General features: G+C 41.4%; 1 protein-coding gene across 4 annotated transcripts in view; it reads right to left on the bottom strand.

Moving 5' to 3' along the window:
- CNOT6 (CCR4-NOT transcription complex subunit 6) overlaps window positions 1-21,460 on the bottom strand; it is a 32,936-nt gene extending 11,476 nt beyond the window's left edge. Inside the window, exons 1-4 of one of the 4 annotated variants that reach the window (XM_051631363.1) lie at window positions 21,298-21,460; window positions 6,486-6,599; window positions 3,811-3,997; window positions 31-116 (exon numbers count right to left, since the gene is read on the bottom strand). In XM_051631363.1, coding sequence (XP_051487323.1) covers window positions 31-116; window positions 3,811-3,997; window positions 6,486-6,597 — 385 coding nt within the window. In that variant the 5' untranslated portion in view covers window positions 6,598-6,599; window positions 21,298-21,460. Of the gene's footprint in view, window positions 1-30; window positions 117-3,810; window positions 3,998-6,485; window positions 6,600-19,113; window positions 19,187-21,297 lie in introns of those variants that run through there. The other 3 variants (XM_051631366.1, XM_051631364.1, XM_051631365.1) reach the window with 3 other exon arrangements.
- Window positions 21,461-24,107: the final 2,647 nt, after the last annotated feature.

The following is a 24,107-nucleotide window of genomic DNA, read 5'->3' as shown; positions in this document are numbered from 1 at the left end:
AGTACAGATACCAAGAAAAAGTAGCAATACCTTTCAGACCCAAAGTCTGTAACTGGAACAGTTTTCCCAGCTCAAAAGGTAAAACTCGTAACAGGTTGTTATTTAAATGTAGTTCCCTGCAGAAAGATCAAGAATCATAAAGGGCTGAAAACAGAGCAACGTTTGTCTTTAGGAGTATAGTACAAGAAGCTTAACTACAACAGAAACAATATGCCAGCAAACCACAATATTGAAAACTTCAGAGACTAAACAGAACAGGAAAATACTGCTGGATACAAACACACACATATAGACAAAATATACATTATGTTGGAGTATAGGAAAGGGATTGTTTGGCGAGTTCATCTTTAAAAGTCAGAAATTTTGTAAACATTAGCAATAACTAAATAATAACTACAAGTGGTGACGCAGTAACAGCTCTGACAAACCAGACAATGAAACAGTTCAGCTATGAGTAAAGGCCAAATAAAGGGAAATTATATCCCACAATAAACAAAAAATCCAAGACCAAGGCAGTGAGATCAGAACTGTGACATTACTGTGTCAGAGTAATTTACAGGAGCAACTTTGTTGTTTGCTTCATAATTTCAGTGCTAAGACAAAATAAGGGCTTTTTAACTTACAAAAATAATATGCAAACAGGAACAGAACTCATGTCCTGAATTCTGATATTCCAATGAACTGGACTGAGAAGATGGGACTTATAAGAAGCTTTTCACTTTCTGAAATGCATTCCCATCTCAGCAGTGAAGACCTTCCTCATCACATTCAGTGTAATGTTACTGTTTCAAAATGTTTACAACTTGGTGCCTTGAGACTTGAAAAGTATTTTGAGGAAAAAAAAAAAAAAAAAAAGAAAAAAAAAAAAGAAAGGCAACCTGGATACCAAGAGTTACTTTAGCTAGGGTCACATCTCTATTTCTAGCTTTGCATTTCAGAAGTAAACTCTGACTGGTCCTTCCCTAACAAGGACTTTCTGAGAAATTATCTGTGTTTCACAGCATATTTATAAACTTTGGTAAAAGTGGCTTGTTTTTGAGAAACTGAGGTGTGGAAGTGTGAAAGACACAGGAGGTGACTTCCTTTTTATTTCACTGGGTTATCTAGAAATGTCAAACCATTGCTCAACTGATTGACAGACTATCACACACGCAGGCAGCTGGGGTTTATTTCAATACAAAATCCCACAGAGAAAAGCACATCATTAGAGAGAAATTCAGAAGCCCACTGTGCCATTCTAGGGCTTCTAAATATGAATGAGGCAGATGAGAAAGTTAAAGAAGAATAAACAACATCTCCACTAATTCTCAGCACTTCCAAGGCCATTTGGGACTTAAATGGCTAATATTTTTACAATTATATTCTATATGACATTACAAAGCTACTAATTTCTTCTTTAGGAAGCTACTTTTTCCTCTAAGAGTTTTTCAAAGCACTGCTGAAATTAAAGTTCTGTAGCTATTACAAAGAAGATATACAAAATCTAGGATGGCACAGCAGTAGGTGTCGTTACATTTTCTCACTTGGATGAAAGAACTATTTTCCCTAATGATCCTTGCCTCTGCAGAACCCACCCCCTCTACACAGTAAAGGGGATCACAGCAAATCCCACCAGTTCTGTCAAGCATATCAAGAGAATCCGTTTTACAGCTGAGCTTTCCAAGATAACATGCCAGTGCTTATTTTTTCTCCTCTTTCCACAAAGACCACAAATCTCACTGCTCTCTCTTACACCTCCTTCTTCAGGTACCTGCAGTAAGAAGGGAGATGCAAGGAGCCCCAGGCAAGCTTTGCCATGCAGACCAAACCCAGAGCTCCAGATGTGGGAGCTGCAAGACCTGTTATCAGTTCTCAGCTGCACCAGCACAAATGATCTCTGTGGCTCAGCATATCAGCAATACCCAGTGCTCAATTACCATCAGTCTGAACAGCTTCCCAGAAGCCATGGGAAGTGTCTGCAGTAAGAGCCAGCCTGAAACATTAAACTCCAGCACAGCTGAGACCTGCAGAGCATTATCACATAGGATGCACTTAGGGTTTTTAATTTATCACTTTCATCCCCATGAAAAGAAACTATGGATCAGCTGCAATTACTGAGGACAGAGCACACAGTGGATTAATGCACTAGCTTTTCACGTCTAGAGACCTGGATTCAAGTGTTATGTTTAAGACAAAAATAGAAAACTAGTGTGATCCTAGAACTTAGCTACACATTGCACATTCACAAGATTTAGCCTTCTGTACTCAGAAGAGATCTAGGGCTTGGAAGAGCTGAAATTTCATAGAATCATCCGGAATGAATTGGGAAAAAGGCCTATCAGCATTTGGCACTACTGACAACTACGCAGTACCAAGCTAGCTCCATGTCATGAGTATTACATTTACAGCAATATTTTAAAAGGAAGAAGAGTGATGAAAACAAAAGTGATGCTAGGGAAGTCCAAAGATTAATTTGAGGTTGTTCCAGTAAATTCAGAATTGCTAGCTCACAACACCTTAGGCATGGATATAGGAAGGAAGCAACCTGTTACCAATAGCTGGTTTTAACTGAAATAGTGACTAAAAGCTTTCTTTAGAACAGGCTACTTCACAGATCAAAACAACCATAGAACACACCATGAAACAGAGCTGCAAATTATGCTCTAGAAAGCAAGGTCCCTTTGCTCAGCCTCCAAGGTTGAGACTCCAGCTGCTTTGGAATTTTAGGTTTTAGTATCAATTTAATCAGCTGGTTGAATCCTCCCCAGCAGAGTGGACTTTTTCTAAACTAGCAGAAAATGCAGTGACTGATATTTCTATGTGCAAACTTGCTTTGCTTCCAGTTTCATTAAAGCTGTGCTGGCAGTCCTTTTCTCTATTGTCTTCTTTACTTCCAATAACATTCTCATTACTTTTAGACTCAGTCTTTTCTGGATTTGAGAAAGCTGTCCATAAATGTCTTCAAAATTAAAAGCAACAACGACAGTTACTGGTAACTTTAGTAAATGTAAGATAAGGCTCTTCCTTTGGGTTAAGGGCAAAAGAATGTTGCCTGTAAATACTTACTCTTACATAAATCATGAAGTATTTACATAAGTGTTTTTACTAAGTGAAACACTGCAGCCTTCATTATAATCTAAATAGGCATCACTGTGTGTTTCACTTCAAAAAGGAGGTATCATTCTATGCAAACTTTGCACATCTTGTTATTCTAAAATTGAGAGGAAAAATAAAAAGGTGTGTTTAGAAAATTTTTTTTCTCCTCCCCAGTTTGCACGGGAATGATAGCAAAGGTGGGAAGAAGATGGTATTAGACAAGTTGCTGCACTTGTAAAATAAACAAAAAATAAAGATCAATAAAGTGGAGAAAAAATGTAGTTAGCATTATTATGAATGTTTAATTTTACCTTTTGCCTACTTTACTGTGAGCTAAAATAAATTTTTTGTGTTACAGTATTGCTTAGAGAAAAATACCTCAAAGATTTGTGAAAGAGTCTGGAAAGAGAACTGTAAGAGAGGAAACCTGACTTGGCATGACATAAAACGGGTGATTGCTATCAAACGAAGCCCTTCTGAAACTCACCTGTACTGTCACCCATCAGTATGTCCCCATCCCTGGAGACATCCTATCAAACAGGTCACAGAAAAGCCAGCATCACTACAGCTGTGCAGACCACACCAGATACTCAGTGAGACAGATAAAAATAAGTGAGGAAAGGGGAACTTGTTTATGCCTTTCATTTACTAGAACAGAAAAATTACGCTGCAATTTAAATAGTTGCTACAGAGATGACAAGAGACCAATTTTAACTCCTGTGAAGATTTACACACCTGAGTGACACCATGTTTCCGAGCTCTGCTGGTAAACTGCGGATTTTATTAGAGGACAGGTCCAGATAAACCAGATTGTGAAGCTTGGCAATGTCTGAAGGAATTCGGGATAAGGAATTGTCACTGAGATGCAAAGCTGTCAAATGGGTCAGTGTCCACAAAGACGAACTCAAGCTTCTCACTTTCCCTGAGGGAGGAAGGTACAAAAGAAAACAGAAGATATAAAATCAGGTTTAGCAATTATTACACATTTTCCAAGTATGTAGGGGGTGGGGGAGGTGGGGACTTGAAGGGGAGTTCTGTTTGGGTTTTGTTGTGGGTTTTATTATTATTGTTATTTTATTCAATGAAAATTCCACTCATCACCGATTCTGTAGATCAAAAAAATTCAGCAGTGCATAAGCGAATGTGAAGTGGTGCCAGGGATGCTTAAATTGTTTTTTTTCCAATCCATATTTATGGTTTAAACATCTGTCTTTGTCAAGTTCCACACAAAATAAGACATATTTCCTAACTGACCATGAATTCAACCATTAACAGGGGTTAAGAAACACATTTGTGATGAAATATGCTTCTTCAGTTTGCCCCTTATCTCTGTGCAACATCTTTCAAACCAAAAATCTTTATGGCATTAATCCAGCCAAGAACAGATAGAAGCACTATATTTAGGGTGACTAAAATGCTTAGTTGAGAACATGGATTTCCATCTGGCATTCAACTAAAAGCTGCATAAACTATTGCCAGATATTTAAAAAAATGGTATCATTTTTTTACAAACTGAAGGGTGGAAACATGGGTATGTGTGATAGAATCAAGATTTTTACATTCCTGCATGCAAAGAATGTGAGATATCATCAGGTCTCAAAACATTTATTCTCTCCAAGACTTTTTCCCCCCCTAGGCTCCTTTTCCATTTACAGAATTCACCTCACTGTATGAAAAGCATTAGAAGAAAAGTACCAACCAACACTAGTTTCTCCAAGGCAAAAAGTTACTTGTGACAGTCTTTAAAAACCCCACTGTGACTCAACAACATTCAGAACAATCTAGTTAATATTATACAAATGTACACACATTATAATTCCTTTCCTTAAACTATTTTCTTCAAAAGAAGTCATATTTAATGCCTGAGGAAAGCTACACTGCTAAACACGTATCTGGGACTTGGACCCTAGTAACAAAGTTTTAATAAAGGTATAATTTCCAGTGAGCTGTAAGAAAGTAAGTGGCATAAAAAAGCCTGCAGTGAAAATGCCCAGTGATATAATTGACAGCAGTTAAAATATTTGTGGCTTCCTGTGTTAGATGACCAAGTATTTCACTAGGAAAAGACGGTGTGAACATTAATTAACCAAAAACATTGTCCCATTTTATTTTACAAAGCAAATGCATGCAGTTCTTCAAGGATTCATGTTACTGTAATGCTCATTAAGAAATCTTCTGGAAGGTTTTAAATACAAATCAATAGTTCTTTGCATTTTTTAAATGGAATGAACACCTCTTCCCCCTGCCCCAATGCAAACAAGTGACTGCGATCAAAGAAACCCTTAGAGCTGAAAGGATTGCCTGTAACATCCCTCACCCACTCTCTTCACTCCCTGCACCTCTCTTGGCTGGAATCAGCCTCTAGTGAGATTACCAGGCATGAGAGGAAAGAGCCATCACTTAATGCATTTCCTATGCAGAGGCAGCAGATGTCCAAGTGGATATCCAAGCCTAATGCTGATACATAATGCTGATTCCTGAAGCAGCACTTAACTCAGTTTCTGCATCTGTAACCTTCAAGTAAAGGATGCTATTCACATGTTAAGGCACGTGGCACTTGAAGCAAGACACAAATTCCATGATCTGGATGGAAACTCTCTTCACAATTCAAATAACACTATTTTTATTCTTCCTGCCATAAATTTCTCTATTGTACAGCCAAGTAGAAATACCAGATAGCACTTCTGGCAATCTCTCAAATAACCTCCATATTTAATTTCAGACTCAATTTACAACATTACAAAATATCTTTTAAACAAAATAATTTGTTTGAATTTCCCTGTAAACACACTTTATGTAGCAAAATCAGAATTCACTCTACAAATCAAGAGAGACTGGTGTCCTACAACTGTTGGAATTCATGTTTATAAATTCTGAGCATGATCTCATTTTCAAGAAAAGATTCACAAGTCAAAGAGTACCTTAAAGCTAGCACAGCTCTTGGAGGATTTTTTTTGTTTTAATCTCAAGAGCAGAGCAAAGATTTACATCTGCTCTTAAACTGAAAACTTGTGCTTCGATAGGAACTATGCTGACATGGACTAATACACTGTTGTTACATTACTGAACGTAACAGCCTATGTCCATATTGCATCCCCAACTTCACCCTCTTCTCTTTGACAAATGAGATCTTAAACACCATGTTCTCACCCACACAAGGAGCTTACATCCATATCCTCATCCTCCCAACCTTCCACATGTTAGGATACCCCAATTTACCTATCCCACAGCTCCCTGTGTTATCCCAACCCCTTCCCCTGACACACTCCAAGGCTGCAGCTACTACCTTGCTGTGCTGGCTCACTTCAAGGTAGGTAACCACTCCAGACTTCTTGTTCAAACACATGCTATGTAGGCTACTCTTAACTTGCAATTAATTAGTAACTCAGGACCATTCCTGAATTTCTTACCACTTATTTCCAACTCTGCCCAGTGTGATTTCTTCCCGTTGGCTGCTTCCTCTGAGGACATAATTGTGTACATCCTCCGTGGATCAGGTGGATCGTACTTTTCCTTGGGCATTCCTGTTGAGACAAAAGGACAAGTGATTAATTAAGATATCATATACTGATCATTTTTAAAAGGTAATTCCTGTTTCAGTTAAATCTTGTATTCTAGGTTCACTCCAAATACTTTTCAAATCTTAAGATAACCTGTGCCCATTTACAAACTTCATTAAGTGGGAAAGACTCCTATAAAACAGAAGAACACGGATTCCTCATGGCCCTAGAAAGCCAGACAACAGCCCAACCCCAACCCAATAACTGAAGAAAATCTGCAGACCTATGTACACATTGTGTCCTGCAATCTTTCATGTGTCTTGTCACTGTGCCTTTCAAAATCAAACCACCCTACTGTAGGCTCTTGGTTCTTCAACAATGAACCTTCAAGAAGCAATGACTATATCAACCACTGGGTTTCCCTTCATACAAACTGCAAAGAAAATATTTGCTAATAACCTTGACCATCACTTCCAGATTTACTGCACTTCTCAACTCTTCACACAACCCAGCACGCAAGAAAAGAATTAAGATTTCAAAAAGATCCTCAGTTCCTTAAGTCTGCAAAGCAAACTTTTAATGCAATTCTTATCCTACTCTTTTCAATCTGAAAACATTGTAGCTGAGGTAGACATTTTAATTACTTTCTTCCACCAGGTGTTTAACAATGAAGTCAAACTCCATTTCTTATTCCCTTTTTTCATTTGCTTGTCTCTTTTTACATTTCCAATCATGGACCATCAGAGAGAAGCAGCAAAATTCCCCTCCAAAAAAAACCAATTCCTTCCAGCTTTCCTGTACATCAACATATTTGTACCATTTCACTGCAAAGAGGAGGGAGAAGAAAAAAAAAAACTCTACCAATGTACTCCTGGCTCCTAGCTCTTCTGTTCCAGGAGAAATACATCTGGGTTTTAGTCAGTTTAAGAGGAAAATCTGCCTATATATACTTTAAACAAACCAATATTTTACTATTTTGCAAATTGGTTCCACATTTTTAGTTACACGGGACTTCTAATATAAGTCACATTTATCACAAATAAGAGTAAAGTTTTTGCATGACCCTAAATATATCTAAGAGCTTTTACAGAAAAGATTTTACTATCTTGAGCTGCCAAAATATATACAGAAATGAGCTATAAATTTTTATGAAATAGAGAAATTAAACAATGCTGGCTCAAATCACATTTACAAACACATTACACTCAGTATTATGGAACTATTAAGCAAAATACATTACGGCAGCATTACAATACCAAGCAAAAACACCCAATAAAGAAGATATACTGATCAAAATCATGAGCACATCTACCTACCAGGTCTTAAGGCTTTCTAATTCTTTTCATATCCCTGGACAAAGTGAACACACCAGAAAAGTGTTATAATTATATAGGGAATAAGGAAGGAATAACTGTTAGTAAATTAGACTATGAAACGTACTTATTATCTGTTGATTGAATTTGCTGGGAAATGTTTACTCCACATTAGAAAAACCAACAGAAGACCCTCCCAAACTTTCAGCTAATTGTGCATCTTAATTAAAAATAAAGCTGTTAGGCATCACATGCTTACTTTAATGCAACGGCTCTTTACTAATTCACACTCCTCCTTCCCTTTCCCACTCCCACTACTGGTCAAAACCAGATTACTGCAGTGAAAAGAAATTTCCCTTTAAAAGGTGGATTGTGGGTAAAAGGCTAAGATTATAAATAGCAGCTGGGGGGTGGTCCTTAAAGAATGAAGGCACTTCAGTACCCAGGGTACTGGAATCACCAAGTGTAACACTTTCTTCTTCAAACTAAGCTAATTAAAGGAAACAAGACTGGATTAAAATCACTGGAAAGGTAAAAGCATAACTTGTCACTGCTGTAACTATGCAACTAGTGCAATAATATGTGGCACAATAATGAACAGAGCATCTCTTCTGGAACTACTGTAGGTAATTACATATAACTCACAACAACCCGTGCCACGTCAGAATGCTTCAGTTTGCCAGGAAACATTTACCTTCCTTGGGCATCTGATGCTTTTGCTTCCTGCATCTCCCTGAATTAATAAATATGTTCCAATTTTTCAATAAATGAAGCAGGAATACTAGAGACAGAAACCTCATTCAGAACAGAAACACGAAGGCTCCCCAGAGCGCTCTCAATCACACGCACTAATTAACAGCCTTGCTGGTACCGGCAGCGAATCACTCCTCACTACCAGGGGAGGATGACACACTTTTCCAGTGGGTTTTGTTAACGTGTGTTAAAACAACTGGACATTTAAGAACTTGAGGTGTTAACACTGCATCCTGGTGACCTCGCAGTCCCCATCCACCCGTGGCATTACTCTCCCTCCTGTTAAAGTTCTGGCTCTTGATGGTTTGCCCTTTCTCACTGCTGCACTTCCCAGCACACAATTCTCTGCTCTTTAGGATTACCAGGAGTAAAACAAAACAAAGCAAAATCAAACCAAACAAGCAAAGTAGCAACAGCTTGAGACCCTCGTGGCTGAAGGAGCTGCTGCTGACCAACTGTGTCACTGACATGGGCCACACCAGAACACCAAGGATACTGTCACACCAAGCGTTAGAGCTTCAGAGCCATCATGCAGAGCTCGAGATTTCTCAGGATGTGACAGCAAGGCTAAATTTGGGTCATATTTCATAGGTCATCATAAAACATGAGTGCAATACCTTAAATTGCATTTCAAAACTTCACAGCTTGGTATAGTTCAAGAAAATCAGTCTCTTTTACAAATCACTCTATCTCCCCAAATCCAAATTTGGAGCCTGATGAGCTGCTAGAATTAACCACAAAAGCTGAGGTAAACACGAGACTAAGTGATACAGTTTTGTCAGACTAAAGCAATTTTTAGTAAGAGCCATGAAGCCATTGGTAAATGCAGCTTTAAAGTATCATAATGGTAATTTTCAAATGAGATTACACCACCTGTAATTTTCAGTTGCACCAACACTTATGTGGGAAAGTACCGTGGAGTATTAGACTGTTACCACATGCAGTAAGGTAGCTGGTAAAGTAGAAAAGATAAGACATGGATGCCTGGAACACACCCACTAGATACACCTATTGAAGAGGACATTTAAATAAGTTTGAATGCAAATGAAATTGTTTACCATCTTGTACCAAGGTTATTAAAGTTGTTATTTAAACAGTCGTAAAAACAGAAGAGCTTGATAGTTCAAAAGAAGCATGGCTGCCCACTCCCACCCCAGGACACTTAGTCCCAACACAGAATTAACACCCCTCACCCCAAAGAAACTGAGCTAAATGAGGCAAATGGGATCAACACTGCAAAGGGTCCGACAGAGGGAGTTAGATCTTGAGTCTTCAGTGTAGACACAGCGTTAAAGCCTTGTCTGCACAGCGAGTACTGACAGAAAGGCAGGACAGGGCAAGGGAGAGCAAGGGCAGATCAGAGCCTTCAGGGAAAGGGCAAGGATGATGAGGACCAGAAAGAGAAGAAAAAAATCAAAAGGTTGTAAAGCCAAGAGAGGGCAACCTGTTAGAAAAGAGATGACAAAGTCAGCTACTACAGCAGGTGGATGATGGATAGAGGCTCTGGCTTCCCTCAGGAACAGCCCACCAGTGCCAAATGTTCCCATGTTGAGGTGCAACAACACCAAGGGCTGCCTGTCTCTCCAGACTGAAGCAATGGTGCAATCAGGTGATGATCAGCCAAGCCAGGGCTTGCTTTAGAGAACTGTCCTGGACAAGAGATGGGGTGATGACCAGCAGCCCTGCACTATGGGACAGCTGCTGCTCTGCTCCTGAGGAGCACCTACAGCCACAGCACCTGTGGCCACAGAAGGCACAGCGTCAGGAGGACCTGGTGGCCCAGAGAACAAGGAATTGGGGAGTAGCCTGAAGGCTACATTTTAGCTACACTGCTAAAAGAATGTAAAAAAATGAAAGGGCTCAGACCATTGTCCAAGCAGTCCTTTGAAGTGGTAAGTCTCCTGGGCTATAGTCATGTGTGAGGTGGAAACTAGGCTATGAGGGTAGTTAATGCTCCAGATGACTACGTAAACTACCAATAAATAATGTCTCTAAAATGGAGAGATGATAGTCTAGGGAAACTGCTTTGAGTGATAGGGCAGGAAAAACAGTGACTTTTTTTTTCCTCCCTTCTGCCATTTTAGTGAAATTGGAAGATGGTGGTGAGAATGATTTTATCAAAGTAGATGGGTGAAACATCTTGAGAGTGAGAAGTAAGGTGTTTGTGGCTTTAAAAAAAAAACAAACACAAAGCAAAACCAACCACCAACAGAAAATACTACAGCAGTTTTTTGTTTCCTGAAATACTTTCTATAATACCACAGATAAAATAACTCTATTTCAAAAACAAATACATTATAAAAACTCCTGTGTGCTAAGGTTACCATCAATCCTTTATAGTATTACCTTCAGTAGAGATAGCAAATTAACTAGAAAAAACTCTCTCCTTGAAATATCAGCTTCTTCCACATCAAAACTTAAATTAGTCAAAGAAAACTTGAGTTCTAAAACTTCACAGAAAACAAGGAAAAAGTCAGAGCATCATGGGTTAATGTTCAGACAACTTTATCTGATCAAATCAACAATTCTGAAATAACTACTTCAATACTTGCTAAGCAGCATCTAAAAATCCCATTTACAAATATGTCTGCACCTTTAGAAACACCTAAAGAACCCATTACACCTCTTCTGAAACTTCTTGACAGCTGTTGATGTCTTGACTGTTTTTTCCCCTCACCTGGAAACAGCAATAAACTGGTGTACCTCAGAGGACAGGGGAAATAAAGTAGAACCACCTTGATCAAGTACAGAACTATTCAAACTTCTTGCTACTTTGATTAAAAACAGTGAATAAACTATGCAAATCCAGACCTTAGAGAAGTAACAAGACAATTCAAGTAATTTTCCATTTATCAAAGCAGTACAGTATTACTTACCAATTAAATAACTTCTGCACTGCTGAAAATTAGCAAGATAAAACAAAATCTGCAGTACTTTCTATTAATTATAAACCACTAAGTTGCTCAAAGATTTAGTAAGAAAATTATAGCATATATGAGATTTAGTTTTGTTGTCTACCTCCAAACCCTAATACTGGAAGCTCATACCAGCCCATTCCTTTTTAACCCTGTGCCATTAACCTTGGAGCTCTTTTCCATGTAATCCAAAGTTTCATTTTGGATTTGGAAAGTCATTCTGAAAACAGATTCCAATTACTTTGTCCACAAATATAAAAGTGTTTCTTAAATTGACTGATGTGTCTTGAATTCAAAGTTAATTTAGGACCCTGCTCACCCTCCCCCACCAGCCACTTGCACAGTGGTTTTACAATGCATGAAGCAGAACTAAACTAGACCTGCTGCAGTTCCTTCCCCCCCAGGACCATCCTTTTCCATTTCACTCTTGCATTAGCACTGATTTTGTCTGACAACAAAAGCAGCTGGTGAAAAGAATCAAACTGCCCAAAAGCTAAGAGGGAGGTATTTGAGGCAGCTTAGCTTCCTGCATCATTATTCCTGTACAGTAATGCTGTAGGTGTGGATTTGCAGCACAGCTGTTTACAGGGCTAAAATCAGGACAAGAAGGTAATTGTCTTTCTGGCTGCACCTACCCGAAATCTCTTCTTGCACAGCAGGAAGCAAAATTGTGCTTCCAACTACCCTCACCCATGCATCAGTTAAATAGTAACACTGAACAAAGTCTGAAATCCTAACTGAAGGCAAAGTACACTGATTTTTAGATAACTTTAAGTTGTAGTAGTTGTAGCAATGTATAGGCTAATCAGAAATTTTGACCTGTATTTAAAGGGTTAATCAGGACTGTTCAGCTTTATTAGAATGACCAGAAATAACTGCTATCAGCTCCAAACAGTGACGCCCTTCAAAAGGAACAGAAAAGTAACTACTATGCTTTGGGAAAAAGTCCTTAAGGTGATTTCACAGTGTTGTATTTCAGTTTTAACTGTAAAACTTAGCATTTGCTCACTCCCACTCCAAAACACACTACCCATTCTATATACAAGTGCTTTTCCAAGACAAATCAAACTTTCTGCTTTCACCTTCCTGTCACTGGTGACACGACTCGGAAAGTTACAAATTTCTACAGGAACTTAAGTCCATTTCAGCCTAAAGTACAGGCAAATAACCCACCCTGTGTAAATGGACACTGTCCCTGCTGGGGATGACAAGGCACAACCTCAGTCTTCTCACAGAAAAGCAACAAAAGTTTCAACAGGCAACAGAAACTTCAACAGTCCCCATAGAATTTACACCCTTGACGAGTTGAGTCAATGACTGCCATTTATCCTCAGTCTGTATCCTGCATGGGCAACAAGCTGGACAGTGATCTGAATACTGAAAAGTGATGGAAAATATTTCATAGGCAAGATAACACAATGAGGAGAGAAAGCAAGCAAGTACCCAGCCCATCCCAGCTAAAACACACATGAAGCAGATTTAGAGTACTTCAGGTGAGTTCTTATTAAACATTATTTGGGGACCTCTGCCCCAAGCCCAAGACATAAACCAGAGAATTCAATGTTTTTTCTGGGTGGCTGATAGTGTTCCTTCAAAAGCTTTCATGGCAGCTTTATTTCTACCAGTGTCTTATTCAACACATACTGAACTGAAGCTTGATTTAAAAACCCCTAAATCTTACTATACACCTACAGCTTTGGATTTCCCAACCAGGAGCAGGTAACATCATCCTACAGAAGGACCCTTTGTCTGCTACGAAATATAGCTTCTGGTTATATTTTGCTACAATACACCACCACAAAACCAAAGCTCAGAAATACAAGTATGAGCCACTACCTAAAAGAAAAGAATTTGAAATAATTAAACCCTCCTTAAATTAGAGGAATACAAACTAAAGCACTCTAGTACTAAAATTACAAATATTTTTATGCTGAATAAACAGAAGTGTGAGGACTTGCCTGTCTACTGAAATACAACCTTCCCTGTAACTTTGCAGGTGTGAACAAGATTGCTCTATGGAAATACACACAAAGGACACCAGTGTTGCAAGAAAACAGATTTTTTTTTTTTCCCTACTAGTGTTTTACTTTTAGGTAAATGCCAATTCTGTTGTGTAAACACCTGTTTTTTGTTGACTAGTGCAATCACTCTTGGCATTCTATTTTACACCGGCTGTTGAAGTGATTTATTTTTTTACAGTAAGTATAATAGCATAAAAAAAAAAAAAAAGACTAGGAAAAATCCAACTGGGAAATTAGTTAAAGGGTAGCACCTGAATTTTTCAGAACACATGCTGTGAATTAAAAATTTCCTTTCACCTGATGTGGGGAGGGATGGCATGTAACAGGCAGAACTGGAGCAGCAGCAGAATGAATCCTGAAACACTCCCCACCTCCCAAGAGACTCAACTATAAAGTGTGGGAAAGTGTCGAGATCCCTTTAACCCAATTTATAGCTTAATGTTGGAATAATCTAAATTAAAAATTAAAAATGCTGTTGAGTCAACACAAAGTCAATTGATTTATTCCAAGTGCTTTTTCAGTTGGTAGGATCACATTTTATGGGCTGTTAGCATATTAAGATTAAATGGCTCCATCAGGGAAGTAATGCTTCTTCATCATATTTTGAGGATTTCTAAAACTAGAATTTTACACGGCTGCCAATACAAACCCACAAGTTACCCTTCCTCTTTTTCAGACTTAGTGCACTGGGATGTGAGCATGCATTACAACTATGTAATGATAAATACAAGGGGCTGAGTAAGTCAATACACATTAGTTCATGTGAGTACATCTGGAATATGACTAATGGATAAGTTATTTGATTTTGCATATATAAATTCTTCTACATGAAAACAGCTTTAATATTCTTCCAAAAAAATCTACAAAGCTGCAGTTCTGCAAAATCCTGAATTTAACTGAAGCTGACTAAAATGAGACACAACCCTCCTGAAACTTAAGAAAAGCAAAGTATCCCAGTTCAGACCAAGTGGGTCATAAAAGTCAAAGGATAAATATATTTGCTGGTTTCAAATCAGGAAGGCTTGATTAGACAACAGTGCTATACAGCACCAACTAGATCAGGCTTTAAATTTTTAAGTCAAATAATCAGTCCATTCATATTTTTAAGACGACTGTATCGTTAAGTTTTGACCCCCAGGTATTTTATATGTAAGGTTTCTTTGTCCTTCTTTACTTCTTTATAGAAATGCAAACTGGCTGGTTATTGGGTGTGTGGCAGGGGTAGGATGTTGCCATTTTCCCAATTTCTCCTCCTGTCCAACCTGCCACCCCTCCACTCCACTTGCAATCTCAATTTCCTGAGCACAGTATTTTTAATGGTGCACATGTAACTCCCTACACCTTGGAAGTTGTGAAAAAATGATTTACCATAATTACACTTGAGAGAAGAAGTGATTTTAACTTTCATGTTCAGTTGCTATAAAGATCAGTTTGGGTTCAAAGAGAACTCTAAAATGGTCAGAAAACAAAAGGTACAATTCACACAGAGATCCCTGACTGCTCCATCTTGCAAACAGAGCTCAAAGTTAGATCTATTTTATCTGACTCGTGGTAAAGGACTCAAATTCCTACCCCTTACCCAGCACATCATCTAATGATTACAAATACTATGTCCAAATGTTCTCACTGTAACATAGACATAGCCCAGATTATTAGAATAGTTCTTAATTATCAGCAATTGTATGTAATTATGCCTATAGTCAAAGGCTGCTGTATACAAAACAAACATTAACACAAACCCAAACTGCAAAGCAAAGCTGACCTTTCACTGGTATCCCTAGAAACACCCTGGCTCACTACTAAGCACTGTGCAACATTCAGAATTTTGCATTTTCTATTTTAGTCTATTCTGAAATGCCAATACATTAAAGTAATTAGTGAACCTGACTGATCTTTTAAGAATTTACTTGCATTACATAACTATACACTGTTCAAATAAGATGGAACCTAAAAGATCAACTTTAAAAGGAAGAGGTCCATCATAAAACATCTAGCTTCAAGTCTTTAAAATGCAGACAGGCAGAAAGACCAAGGCTTAAAACTTCACCTACAAACATCTTCAGAAAGCAAATGAGAATGGTTTTACACTCCAAAACATTAACACAATGCCAACTCTCACTCCACTGGCTTTGTCCAACAATTATATTTGACAATTTAGTTAGGATTCTTCATGACACATGAAACATTAATTCCTGTTCAGAGTAACTACTGCACAACTTCTTATCTTGGTCCAACTCAGTAAGCTATTTTAAATACTGACATGTCTACCACAAAGTTTCTTACCACATTTTTCCTTTATGCATCTGCAGGATACTTACCACACTTCTGTTGTTTTGGGGGTGAAAACATGAAGTCACCACACAAAACGTTGTTCTTTCTTAGCCTTGCAACAGAACTTGGAAGTAAGAGATAACCTAGCTATTTCAAAAGTCTGGACACAAACTCACTGTCAACATTCCTGCTATAGATCTGAACAAGAGCCTTACAAGAGATGTCAGTATCTAAAACCCAAAATCTTTGCTGTCCCAAAAAAACCAATTTCTAGATATTTAAATGCCTGTTAATATTGAGTTGCTAAACTAAGTTCAGGGTATTACAGAATTTATTCATGCAGTTCATGCTCTACCCATCTAGCCACATCCTGATAGAAGCCAACCAGACTATTTAGATTGTTTTTACTTCAAATTAAACCAACAAGTCTGAGAATATTGTTCCACAACCACGCTCTTGTGCAGCAAAGCCAACTTGACATTTTTTTCTTGTCCCCATGTTCCACTTCATCACCCCCCTCCGCTGTGTTGGAACAGCTGTTTGTGAGACAACACTGAAAACCAACCATGATACACAGCTAAGAAAGTGGGGTTTGTATTTGGTGGTTTTAGAAAAAAAAAAAAAAAAAAAAAAGCAAGCATCACTACCCCAGCCATGTCACTCGTTGGTTTTCAGCATGATTCCAAAGATGGTTGTACTGACGTGGAGTTTATGAGCAACCAAAGTAGCAGCTTTCCAAGTTCTGCCACTGGAAAAAAGTCCTGACATATCACACCAGAAGAATCCATGGGGTGAGCTAGCCTGTTGCTCCCTACAGAAAAAGCATCTATGCCATGACTGGCAATTACTGCATGGTCAGTTCTCCAATCTCCAGAGGTGGATCTTTCATATGTCCCTCAGAAAACCAAGGATTCTTTCCTACTTTTAATTATTCTTCACATTTATCTCCTAAAAACTCTTGTGCCTGAAAGTACCCATATATTTACAGATGAATTGTGGTGAAGACAGCACTGAAACTCCTCTGAGTCCACAGGACCTTTGCTTCGTCAGGCAAAGCTCTAATGGTGGGTGTACAATTGTTAAAACTTCTTTCAAAGTGTTAATGGTCAGAGTTTTGCATAAAACATATTAAAACTTTTCATTATTTAGCCATTACAATGCTCTCTCCTTGTCCTGACAGGTGATACACACCAGACTGTGCAGGCTCAAACTTAGCTATGTTTTTAGTTTAGTTTCTAGCCTTCCTGTCTTTGTAGGTGTTAGTTCAATGTGTTGTTTTTGTTCCAAAAAGAACATGAAAGGATCTGCCTGTGAAGCACAGCCAGTGCTTAAAGTTTTTTTCTGATCCCTGCCTCTGCAAACTGATCTATGCAGAGATGCTTCTGTAGAGCACCACTGAAGTCAGATCACTCATTAATACACTCCAAAATAGCTCAAGCAGTCAAGCTGCAGATTATTTTGTTATATGCAGTACAATAAATTATGGTAAACTTCAGAGTCTCCTAACTATAGCAAGATGCTGTACCCTAATGATGTGAGCTATCACTCAGGTTGCTTTAGCATGTTCAGGAAGTCCCCTGTCTTCAGATTGGAACTGCTGCCTTGCGAAAGATCAGGGGAAGCTCAAAGAGCTGAAGGAGGCCACCGAGACACTGTTATTCTAAAATAGTACAACAATTTTAGGAAAGGTTTAAGGTAGGAAGCCACTTAACTTGCAAATTCAAGGCTGCACATGAGGAACATGAACTAAGACAAGAGCCAGCACAATACCCAGGCTGTGATGGAATCTGAATGGCAGCCTCCACAACAGCCTCAGCTTTCCCAGTCTAAAAAAAAACAGCAAACCAAACCCTAACTGTCTTCCTGCAGAGCTCCATTATAGCATAAATTGGAATAGTAACAGCAAGCATTTTAACTCTAAAGTAAACAACTATGTATATATTTTCTGCTTCTACTCTCTCCTTGATTTCACTTTAAAAAAGCCCTCAGAGGCATTAACAAAAGGATTCATGTTGCAGTCTTACAAAAGAAAAAACTGAGTTCTTGCCAGTTTTGTTTGTTGTTTTTTTTTTTTAAATAAGCACCATCTTGGAAGTGTAATTAGTAGCTCAAAAGCACATATTAAACATTTAAACAGCTTTTTCTATGGGACCTGCCTAAGCATTTGTAAACTTTTCAAGGCTTCAACTGCAGAAACCACTCAAAGTAGAAATTATGAGGGCAGCTCCTCAAACTTATGCCAAGCTCCCCTGTTGGGTGGACTTCTACAACTTAATTTCAATGTAGGAACATAAATTATGTCACTTAATACAATGCTCATAATCTTGCAGGATTTTGTACAATAATCACACTTCCAAGTGTGAGGCACCAACACTGAAGAGGGAATACAAACCAGATGAAACCCTGCAGTGACTCAGTTGGAGCAATTCATGTCTGAAGCTTTCAAAATTACACCACGAAGAAGTCTAAATTTAGATCAGATTCAGTAACGTCAGGCAAGTATTTTGGCGCTGTAAGCAGTGGAAAATCTCAATACACAGACTGAAAACCCCCAGATAAATTGTATGCAAGGGTCAACCTCTCATGCAACTAGGACTAAAATCTGGAGATGGGGGTCTGTTAAGATTATTCTTGTGGAGGTCAGTGGTAGTTTTTTCAAGATCACACACAACACCTTTGAATACCATATATTTGTCCTAGCAAAAAAATTCCTATGGAAAGAAGTGGCAAATCTTGTCTGTTCTTCCAATCTTGAAGACTGAAAGGCATCTTCCTCCTCAAAGTTACTGTGTATGATCTTACGGCAGCGCTGTTTAGGCCAGGAATGTAACAGTACCAACTGCACACAAACGTGCACAGCCAGAATTACATGACAAAACCAGAGAATAATTTAAAATGCAACAGTCTGTTAGGAAATAGAACACGGGCCTCTGCAGCAGGGACTGCCTGTTGCAGCAGGTGCTGCTCAACTGGAAGGAGAAGTTCTGGTTCACCACCCAGCCTCTTAGGCCAGATAATAAAACAAATAACAGGACACACTGCACTACCAAAAAAACTAACGTAGCTTTCTGGTGCTCAATTAACAGGACCGTTTTTATTTACACTGCTATGCTTTTGTTCTTCTGTTGGGGGAAAAAAATCCTTAGTTTGCTCAATCTTAGGATCACTCTACCCCATTTTAAAACAGCAGTTCCTGTCACAAATATTGGACTTGCTTAGAAGACTGTCTTCCTAACATCTAGTAAAGCCTGATCTTCATTTTTACCTTATTTTACCTCATTTAATGTCTGACCCTTTGTAATACGTTTCCAAGTCTTCAGACACAAAACATCCAAAGTATTTACTTGCCCATGCAGTATTACAGTCTCATCTATCTTTGTATTTCAGATCTTCCTCTAAAATTCAAGCAAACTAAACAGCGTGAACACATCAAGAATGTGTTCAGAGTTCAACTTCAAAAAGCAAACAGAGAAGAGATGCATGGCAGTATCCTTTTTATAAATGGACTGATCCACGTGATTCAGGTGAAAAGTGAGTAAAGAGTTAATCCAAATGCGAAGGGCTCCATTTCAGTAATAGCATGAGTAAACCCCCACGGAAGGCTTCATTGCTAGCAGCAAACTCCACCAAGTCCAGATGAACCAGCAGGAAGAACAGAGGGCGGATAATCCTGTAAAATTACCCCAGTGGAAATGCTGATAAATTCCCAATTACGAGACCTGCTCTAGAATGGAAAAAAAAAAAAAAAGCAAGATACAACACAATTACCAGTCAACACTAGCATATCTTTGTATTTAAGCCAGACAAATACCACAGGTAATTCTTAATCCCTAGAATTTTGAATTAGCCACCCATTGTGGCGAAATCTAGATAGTGAAAATAAGCCCCAGAAGTCAAATGAAAAAACAGGAGATCTGCAACTCCAGTTACAGAGCAATCACCCATCTGTGAAGCTGTGCTTTCAGCACTGCAATTTCCTATGCATTGGTGGAAATGCAGATATCTGTACTAAAAAAAAACCCAAACAAACGAATCAACCTAAACCACAAGGCCCCACCAAATCCTCTGTTTCTCTGTATTTGTTCTGAATTTATTTCTTACAAAACAAAGCAGGTTTCAGTGTTGCTGGAAGAACGGCAGGTAAAAGAACACGTCCGCGATAGAAACGCGCACCACGCCAGAGGCAGGTGTACAGATACGGACTCTTCTAAAGCCCGATCTGACCGCAGGCCGAACATTCTCTGCGAAACGAGGCAGGGGCCGCGCTGCCCGCAGCCCCCACCGCACCCCCAGGCCTGCGGGGCGCAGCGCTCGGCCCCCGGCACACCTGTCCCCGCGAACCAACCGCAAGAGGGAAAAAAAAACACACAAAAAAGCCCCACAGCACAAACCAACACAACCGCTCAACCAGCCCGGCCCGCGCCCCCCGCCCCAGCTCCCCTCTGTTTATCCCTGCATGCGCCCGGCCCGCCGCCCTCACGTGCCGGCGCTAGGCCCGCCCCCCGCGCTCTGCCATTGGCCGGCGGGGCTGGCAATCACCGGCCGCCCCTGCCCGGCCGTTTCCCTCCGCCGGAACGAGGCCGCGCCGGGCCCAGCGCTCCCGCAGGCGGCGGGGCGGGCCGGGCCGGGCCTGCCGAGCGGGGCGGCCCCGGGCGGGCGGGCAGCGCGGCCGCTCCTCCCCGGGCCCTCCGGGAAGCCGATCGGCCCCCGGGGAGGCAGCGAGAGGCGGGGGGAAGCGCTGCGCGGTGGAGGGCGGACGGGCGATTAACCACATTGATGTCATTTCCCTCTTGCCTTTGTTTAATTATTTTAAACTCAATTGCACAGCGAGGGGAAAAAAAAAACACAACAACAAACACACACAACAAAAAGCAACAACAACAACAAAAAAAACAAACCCCACCAAAAACACGACAGCGATAAAAAAAAAAAAAAAAAACAAACACAAAAAAACTTCAGGCTTCCCGATGCCATTAGACTAATTGATCTTAATTGCCTCCCCGCTGGACAGACACCCGGGCTCCCCGCGCGGCGCCGCCCGGCCCGGCTGCCCCGCACGCCGCTGCGGGTTCAGCGGCCTCCGAGCGGGCGAGGTCCCGGCCCGCAGCCCCCGCTCCCCGCTCCCGCACCAGCCCTTCCCCACCCGCTGCCCGGGAGCCTCCCGGGGGCGTCCCCGCAGCAGCAACCGCCCGGGGCCCAGCGCTTCCCCCAGCCCTCCCCGCAGCCCCCGCACGTCCGGAGGGACCCCCCGTCCCCGCTCCGTGACCCCCGCAGGCAGCACAGCGCGGGGGCAGCCCCCGCCACGCTCCGAGACAGCCTCACCCCCCCCTCCCCCCCCAATCCCGCCGCTCCCCTCCCCCACAGCAGCCCCCCCAGGCGCTGCTTCCCCCCCCCGGGGGGCACAGCGCCCACCCCTCCAGGCCAGGCGCCGCGGCCGGGCCGGCCCTACCTGTGGCTGCAGCATCCCCGTCCCCCCGCCGCCCTCGCTCCGCCGCCTGCCTGGCTCTTTGTTTCCTGCCGCGGGCCGGACGGGAGAGCGGCTCCCCCCCGCCTCCTCCTCACACTCATTGAAAGCAAACAAGCATCATGGCGGCGCTGGCGGCGGCGGCTGCGGGCGGGCCGGCCTCCTCCTCTTCCTCCTCCTCCTCCTCCTCCTCCTCCTCCTCCTCTCCCGCCGCCCCGCCTGCTCGGGCCGCCCGCAAGCTCCGCGGTGGGGAGAGCAGGACGGGGCGAGCTCGGGGGTCCCCGCGGGTGGGGGGGCACGGGGGGGCTGGGGAAGGGGCAGGAGGTGCCGGGGGTGATGAAGGGTGTGGGAAGGTGTTTTTTGGGGGTGCTTGGGGGTACCTCTGTAGGGATGGGGGAGGCGGAAAAGTGGGTGAAAGTAACGCGTGAGCGGTAACGTAACACACGAAAGCGGCGCAAATGGTGTCCAGGAAGCCCAGTTAAAATAGGCACTGGTTTGAAAAAGAACCCTTTAAGTTTTCCCGCAAAAGTCCGAATCGGGAGCTGAAGCCCGCGGGGAATGTGCTCAGCCGAAATGTGGATGGTGCCTTAGGAAAGAGGGTGTGCTTCACATGCCTGGGTCTTCAGTAGCAAAATAACTCCCCAGATCCTCTGCTGTGACATTTGCAGCAACAGTGTTTACCGTGAAATGGCCACCAGAACTGCACCTTTCTGAAACTCGGGTTACAGCTCACATCATTTTCTCCCCTCAACCAGTTAATGGATGCATTCCAGTACATCTGGAAAAATAAAGGACGTTCTTGTTCAGTGTGGTTATTACTGCCACTGTGCAACAAGAGTTCCCAGTAAAATGAGAGGTGCTAGGTGAGGTGATGGTGGGGAGGTGCCATCCGTGGTGAAGTACTGATCAAAATCATAAATAATGACTTCCAAATGAAGGATTTCCTCTGATTTTCACAGAAGTAATATGTTCAGGCATTGGTGATGTGGCAGCAAACGTGTGCTCGGTAAGCACCACCCCATCCACAGGAGTGGTGAAGAAAAAGACATTATCCCAGGTACACAACCCTATTTCTGAGCTGGGAAAGCTAAGAAGGGATTGAAGCCTTGTTTGTTTCGGTGTAACTGGATATGTAGCTGGAAATAAATGGCACTCACACTGTTGTGCAACAAGCCATTCTCTTTTAACATAGTTTAAAGGAGGATGGGACCTGGTTGTGCTTCTAGGAGCACCAACAACCATTGAGTGCAGCCCCTTACCAAGGTGGCCCCGGCACGCTGCATCCCCAGCCCGGTGGCAGAGCCTCCTCCTTTGAAAGGCCGAGCCCTTTGTTGGAAATGATCCTGCTACACTTCAGATTTCTGCTCAGCCTTATCACATCACGTATCGGAAAGGCTCTCAGATGATAAACTACCTCCTCGCCACAGGGCACAGCCCTGTGCTGGAGATTCCAGAGCCAGCTCCGTGACGGGATGCGGCACAGGCTCTATCTCCTTCCCAGGCTCTGGAAAGCTGACAGCCAGTCAGAACTAACTCAAGTAGCTCTACATGTCATTCTCCTGCACTCCGTGTCTTCTCTCTCTGATAACCAGCTGTCCTGCACATTCTTCAGTTAATGCTTTCTAGGTCAGATACAGCCTCAATAGACTATATCATTTCACCCAGAGCTCATCCTCCAAAAGCAGCAGGAAAGTCTTTGAATGTGTTGCGGGATTTTCCAGGAATTGCTGCTCAGCAAAAAAAAAAAACAACACAACAATTCAGCTGATCATAAGTCTCATGAAAAGCGCTTGCAGGGGAACTTCATTCCTTGGGGATGGAGACTGGGGTTATATTACAGAAGACTTGAAAAAGCCTACTGGCCAAGGCCTTCACTGCTGCAAGTGGAAAACAAATGGCAGAAAATACCCCTAATTTTCAAGTAACTGAGATAAGCAAAAAAGAGCATTAGAGGAAATAACTTAAATGCAATTGAAAAATGTTTCTGTAATATTGCCCATTATATAAACTAACAGGAGATCACAGCAGTTTGGCGGATTTCGAGTTAATTAACTTTATGATAACTTAACAGATTATTTATTTTAAAACAGCAATATTTGAAGAGTCTAAAGTTACAGCCTTTTATGTCAACAATTTTTCTTTGAACTGCCAGCTTGCCTGTGTGGTTTGAAACAACAGAATGCAGTAAAAACAGGTATGTGGGGTTTGGGTTTTTTTTAGCAACTGTTATGCTCCACTGAATTTCCTGTGCAGAAGTGCTGCTGCTCATCTGTACGTATGATTAACTCTTGCTCCCTGAAAGTGTTATCAGACCTGTAACCAGGCAGGCAGTGGAGCAGATGGTCAGTGCCAGTATCGGCGTTTCTGGTCTGGGTGCTTAATGAGATCTGAGAGTGGAATAGGAGCCTCTTTCATTTTGTCTGTCTCCCATGACAGATATACTTTGTCCAAGTGCTCTTGTTGTTCAAGGTCACAGATTCATCAATCAAGAGAGCCCTTCCCATTAATCTTTTACCTGCCCAGGACAGTTTTCATATGTCTCAGGAGCGGCCGTGCCTCCTGGAGTGCTGTTGTCCTGAGCTTGGGACAGTACTGCTATGAAAGACAACCAGATTAGAGCAGAAATTAGTCACCTTTTAAAACACGATGTTACATTTACCATACTCTGGGTGTAAGCTTTTGTTCCTTAACCCTGAAACAAAAATACCTCAGGCTTTAGTTGGGCCAAATCTCGCTTGTGACACACAACCACGTGTCCCACAACATGAAAGTGAATGTCCTACAACCAGTCTGAC

Source organism: Apus apus, chromosome 13 (assembly GCF_020740795.1).
Source record: "Apus apus isolate bApuApu2 chromosome 13, bApuApu2.pri.cur, whole genome shotgun sequence".
Taxonomy (NCBI): domain Eukaryota; kingdom Metazoa; phylum Chordata; class Aves; order Apodiformes; family Apodidae; genus Apus; species Apus apus.
Note: the sequence above shows the minus strand (reverse complement) of the source record. Positions and strands in the feature narration are given on the sequence as shown.